General features: G+C 44.6%; 1 protein-coding gene across 1 annotated transcript in view; it reads left to right on the top strand.

The window, feature by feature from the left end:
* The first annotated feature begins 270 nt into the window (after positions 1–270).
* LOC104390668 (E3 ubiquitin-protein ligase RBBP6-like) overlaps positions 271–6,443 on the top strand; it is a 19,842-nt gene continuing 13,669 nt past the window's right edge. The window contains exon 1 of the mRNA XM_009999849.1: positions 271–436. Coding sequence (XP_009998151.1) covers positions 271–436 — 166 coding nt within the window. The remainder of the gene's footprint in view (positions 437–6,443) is intronic.

Below are 6,443 nucleotides of genomic sequence, written 5' to 3'. Positions count from 1 at the left end.
GGACACTACAGACCTGGAGGTGACAAGACACTGGACAGTGACAGGCCAGGAGGACACCAGGGACACCAGGATCCCAAGGCAGTGACAGGTTGGGGGAGCAGCAGGGAAACCTGGGACCTGGGGCAGTGACGGGCTGCCTATGAGGTTGGTGTTCTGGAACCCCCTGGAGCCCCTGGAACCCCTGAAGCAGGGGCACCCAACCATAGCAACCTTGTGTATCGGCTGCTTGGTGCTGTGTGGGAGCTGGGGTGTGGGCATTTCTCTTCAGCCATGTCCCATGTCTACTACAAGTTCTTCTCCAAGCTGAATTATGCTGCAGTCACCTTCAGTGGCCTCCACATCTCCCTGCATGACCTCAAGAGCCGAATCATGGGCCAAGAGAAGCTGAAGGTGACCAGCTGTGCCCTGCAGGTCACCAACGCCCAGAGCAGAGAAGGTGTGTGGGGACCTTGGGGATCCCCCAGCTGGGGCAGCACAGACCTTCCCAGGTGGCCACAGCCCACCTGCTCTGTGGCTGGTCCCCACCAAGCAGGAGTTAGCCCAGAGCCCATCCTGCTGGGTGTGAGGGGACAGGGAAAGCAGCAGCCCTGGGACTGAGTAGGGTGGCAGCAACAATGGACCATGGTCAGAGGCTGTGAGTGCTGTGCTGCACTGTGCAGCTGTGAGTCCTGTGCTGCAGCCTCAGGAGAGCACTGTAGGGGCAGTGGTTTGGGTGTTGAGCTGGGTGTAGAAGGGCTAATACAGTGCTTACAAAGGTTTTGGTTACCTGCAGTTCTTCTAGGTGAAATCGTAATGTGGGAGGGTGTCTTGTAGTAACCAGCTGGAGAAAGCTGAGTGTGATAGAAATAGCTGGCTAGTGTGAAGGGAAAAAAATACCTTTGGCAACTTAATTTTATCTTCTACTTGTTTAACTCTCCTGCATCAGAAAACTGATTCTGTGGCTGTTGCAGAAACTGCTCACTAGCACCATTTTCGATAAAGTGTATATTTGTGAGTTATGCATACCCTTTACAGGCATGTCCTGGTTTGCACCCAACAAAGAAACAGCCCCATGGCTGCTCACTCAACTCCCCCCAGGCACACCCTTGGTTAAGGAGGACAAAGCTCATGGGTTGAGACAAAGGACAAGGAGGGTCCTTCACCAATTAAGGTCCCGGGCAAAACAAACTCAACTTGGGGAACAATAATAATTTAATTTCACACTAATCCAACATACACAGGACACAGACACACACAGAGCAGGGCTTGCATATCTTACTCCACCTCTCCCTTCTTCCGCGGCCAAATCACTTCGTTCCCGGTTTCTCTCCCTCCTTCCCCCCAGCGGCACAGGGGGACAGGGGATGGGGTTTAGAGTCACTGCACAGCCTGGTGATTCCTGCTCCTTCCTCCTCAGGAAGAAGGATTCCTCACAGTTCTGCCCTGCTTCATCATGGAGTCCCTCCCATGGGAGAGTCCTCCACGAACCTCTCTTCCATGAGTCCTTCCCACCAGGTCCGGAGCAGCTCCAGCGTCGGCTTCTCCCAGAGTCACGGGGGCTTCGGAAACAGTCAACTCCCCTGGGCCGGAGGCTTCCACAGCTGCCTAGCTCTTGCACAGCCCTTCTCCTCCAGCACAGCTCTTCTCCTCCACAAGTCCTTCTCTGCTCAGCTCTTTCGTATGTTAATCGCTGAGGCGCATCTATTGTCCCTCTAATGGCTCCTTGGCTGGTTTGGAGCCGAAGGGGGAGCTTCTCAGCTTCTTACGGGAGCCACTCCTGGGGCCCTTCCCCCCACCAAAAAAACCCACCAAACCAAACCAGAACAAGCCGACTTGCACGAGTGTTCGCTGCATCTAGATTAGACTTTGGAATTCCTTGTTAATATATCTTCTTTTCTACACCAAAGGTGTTGTCATTCAGACAGTACTGAGCATCATTTCACCAGGTATTGCTAAGCATGTGTTTTTTTCCTGGTACTACATGTTAACCACATCAGGGCAGTACTGAAGTTTTATGGCAAAACATTAGTGGTGAATATATGTTAGAAATGTTCTTAGAGAATACATCAATTCTTTTAAACCTAATAAATTGTGGTTGATTCTTAGAGATTATAATGGTTTCTTATTGCTTAGTATGTCTTTCAGATTGGTAGGCTGCTATCTTGATAAGTTTGAATGTGATTAAAGACTTTGAGATGTGACTTTTCAGAAATAAAGACTTGTAAGATGGGTTTCTTTACTTAAACATTACTTTTTCTTTTTTCACCCCCCTGTGGTTCTGTGACACTCTTAGAACAGTCTTTGCTTTGAAATGTGTACTAGTTTTTTTCCTCTTCATGTTCATATATTACAAGTTACACAGAATAATATGTACACTGCAGTAACTGTAACTCCATCCCTAGCCTTTAAAGTAGTTGTGCCTACACTGTTTATCACTGTTTATCTACAGATCTTTAAGCTATTTTCCGTGGAATGTCTGTGAAGACAGAGCACAATGTTAGGGAGTCTTAGGGATGCCACTGGGTTGCATGACAAGGAATCACATTTCAGAAGTCTTGAGTTTTGTTAGTAGTAATAAATAAAATGGCCAAGAGCATTTGAAAAATGTTTTAAGTTGCTTTAAGGGCTTTGCTGCAGAAGGGTCTCTGAATGTTGCCTTCAGTTGCAAATGCACTTTCAGCTTTCCAAACGCTGGCAGCTGAATAGTTTGGTCTGTGTAAAACAGAGCCTGAAAACCAGAGTGTTGGGTGGTAATAGGCTGTGATGGAGCCCAGTTATTATCACCAGAAGAAAAACTGTTTTGAAACAGGCCAGACACATGGTTCTGTTATAGCAGGTGAGGAACAGAATGCAAAGTTTTAGAAGAAAAGTTTATGCTCGTTAAGTATGTTACCCCATCAAATGCTACTCTAATACACATAATACCATTTTTACAAGTTGAATTTCTTTGTGTTCCTACCTAATCGGAATTCAGTGAAGAAAAAACCTCTTCTTCACTAGGTTGTATGACATGGTGTTGTCTAAAGGTGAAGTAGAAGAAGGAATTTCTTTCATACTTTAAAAAGCATCAACCTGGTTTAACAGTGACAAGACCTCTTGGGAGGTTGTGTAAAATGAGTATAAAATTTTAAACTGAGTATATTCGTGACAAGCTTATTGAAGCTTTTATAAGGATGAAAACAGAAAAATCCCCCAGTGGTTTTCAGAGCAAAGCTAGAGAATACCTTTCAGTGTAATATATATGTATGCCACATTGTTGGTTTATATGCATAACAGTGAATGTCAGTTTTTATTTATCAGAGGTAGATGTTTAAACTCACCTTCATAAGCTAAAGGAAAAACTAGACCAGGATATTCTCCCTAAATGGGAGGTTTGGAATTCTTTCATTGGGATGTAGGGTGCAGGAGTTCTGAGAAATGTTGAAATTCTCTTGGAAAGAGCAAAGTGAACCCTGCATGAAGATGGCCTGGTTCTGATTTTTTACAGTACTCTAAGCTGTTACTTTCCATAATGGAAATCTGGTAATAGAAACAATGCTGGTACAAGCTGTAAGTAACCATGATTTCAAATATCAGTGGAAAAAATTATAGGATGGTCTCTTTAAGATGCTGAGAAGGAACTGTGTATGGTTTGTATGGTATGGAGGTGAGGGGAGAAGTAGTGTGTCCATTTCTGTGCTTATTGGAGAGGTGTTTTCTATAAAAGCAGAATTCCCTTAAAGCTTTTGCTCGGTGTTGTGGTTTGGCCCTAGCTGACAACAAAGAGCCAGCCATGCAGCTGCTCAATTACCTCCACCCCACTGTGGGATGGGGAGGACCAAGGCCAACTAGAAACTCATGGGTTGAGACAAAGACTAGGAGGGTTCACTCACCAGTTATGGTCAGTGGCAAAACTGACTCAGCACTGTTGTATTAGGGAATTTAAGACTCCAAGCCAATCGGAGTTATGAAACAGAAATTTATTAATTACAGCAAGCAAAAATAGCAAGGTAACAGCGCTGGGTGCCAGGGAGTAATCTCTCCTCCTCTGGACGCTTTTCCTCTTTCATGTGTCTTCTTTAATAGTCTTTCGTGGTGTACTCTGCGCCTGTGTAATCTCAAGTTTTACATATCAAAGTTCAGAAGCATGCAGTTCTTAGGCCTGTTCCTGAAACAAAAGTTCGTTAGCACATCCAGTTGAATAAACAACTTCGGTCTCCTGGAATGTGTTATCAACTTAACACGTATTGTTCTAGTTGCCCAGCACAAAGGCTCATGTCTAGCTAGATACACAGTACACAATACAATGGCTAGGTGAACAAACTTTACACATAACACTGTGATGGCAAGCAGTGCCAGTGAGGCATTAGGCAATCAATGACTGAAGGTATGTTGGATTTTACAGACTCATCCTTTACAAGCAATACAGGTGCTCTTTTGGGGCACAACACTGTATATTCATAGAATTATAGAACGATTTGGGTTGGAAGGGACATTAAAGATTATCTAGATCCAATCCTCTGCCATGAGCAGGGACACCTCCCACTAGACCAGGTTTCTTAGGGCCCCATCCAACCTGCCCTTGAACACTTTCAGGGATGGGGCAGCCACAGCTTCTCTGGGCAACCTGGGTCAGTGTATCATCACCCTCATAGTGAAGAATTTCCTCCTAATGTCTAACCTAAATCTCTCCTCTTCCAGCCATCTTTAAGCCATTCCTCCTCATTCTCTCCCTCCCTGCCCTTGTCCAAAGTCCCTTCCCAGCTTTCCTGGAGCTCCTTCAGGCACTGGAAGGTGCTCTAAGGTCTCCCTGGAGCCTTCTCTTTTCCAGGCTGAACAACCCCAACTCTCTCAGCCTGTCTTCAGAGTAGAGCTGCTCCAGCCCTCTGAGCATCTTCATAGGCCATCATACTAATCACGCAATTCTATACTTCATATAATAATAATAATAACAAGAACAATAACAATAATTTCCTATATTCATACTAATATAAATGAAAGGTTTATGAACTGTTTGGCCTACTGGACTAGCTAATTCAAGAAATTATTATGTACTAGTTGTAGATGAGATCATGGACGCCTCTTCTGGTAGGAGCTGAAAATCCAGAGAGTGCTCCAGTCTGTTAATCATGATGTTTCAAGGCAGTGCTCTCAGGGCCAGCCACACATGATTTGAAAACTTTTTCTTGGGAGTTAGGTACCCTCTATACTAGGCCAGACAGTCTGGCACAGTAGCAGTCATGTCCATCTGTTCCTCTGCAGAAGCACAGCAGCCAGCTAGCAAGGCATCCAAGCTTAAGAAAGGCTTTTCTTTGTCATTTTACATAAATCAAGTAAACCAAGTAAATCAAGCTTGGTGCTACAAGGGAGTACGAATTAACAATGTTGGTGCCTCTGCCTTTGTTGAATGTTTCTGTTGAACCTCTGCCCAGACAAGTGTGAGAAGTAGCCTTGTTGAGCATGGTGTCACTGCTCACTGTGCAGATGTGGGGTCACAGGGTGAGTCAGTGATATTGCTTTGCAGGTCCTCGTAGTTGCCAAGTCTCTCCTAGGGGATGTTGCTTCCCGTGGGGAACAGGTTCCCTGTGGTAGATGCTAGTTTAGTCTGAGAGCTGTTAGACTGAGCTGCCATCTGCTAAATTCAGACTGAGCAAACAAATACTTCCAGGGACTTCAGGAATAGCACTTCAGCTTTAGTCCTCTCCTATGTAAAAAATATAAAAATTAATCACCAACATGAATTCAATTAATTGAGGCAAAGGAAAAATAAATGTATTAAAGACAACTGGTCTCAGGTCCCTTCACAGAACTAACTCATACAGCAGTGTGCTCTGCTGTATGTAAACACCCTTCCACAAATTCTCTAACACGGTGACCAAGGTGGTGCGATAATTCAAGTGCCAAATAGAAGTATGTGCTCTGATAAGTGTCCTCTGCAAAAAAAAGCCTTTACTTCACCAAGCATTTGTCATTCTTCAGTTGATCTATTTAAATATACTGGTTGACATCTAAGGTGAATTCATTTCTGTATCAGTCTGTTATTAGTCTTTATTGTGCACTTAACAAGCAGTTTGAAAACAAGCACGTGTCTGTCTCTCCATATATAAATACAAGGATGGTTTGTCTCTTCAGAGGGCAAGTGTCAATGCTTCTCTTCCAATGGTCAATGAATAATCACAAAAAAACAGGAGGGGACTTTTTCCTCTTTTTGCCTCATACAACTGTTGTGCATGTTCAGACTGAGCTCTGCAGGCTTGCATAACTTGCGAATAAATGCATTGGTTACTGTCCTCATATATACAGTCTCTTTCTAGCAGAGGTGCTACCACTTGTCATCCTCTGCAGAACTACCACAATCCTCAGTTCAGCACAGGTGTAGCAAAGTCCTGCCTTTTTGTGGAGCCACTGTTGCCTGTCAGGTACTTCTGAAAACCCAGTGCAGTGGTTTGCAATCTGGAGCTGAAAAAATGCTGACTGTTCAGCAG

The sequence above is a fragment of the Chaetura pelagica genome, unplaced genomic scaffold (genome assembly GCF_000747805.2).
Source record: "Chaetura pelagica isolate M959 unplaced genomic scaffold, ChaPel_1.0 scaffold146, whole genome shotgun sequence".
Lineage (NCBI taxonomy): Eukaryota > Metazoa > Chordata > Aves > Apodiformes > Apodidae > Chaetura > Chaetura pelagica.
This window is presented reverse-complemented; position numbering and strand designations above follow the sequence as displayed.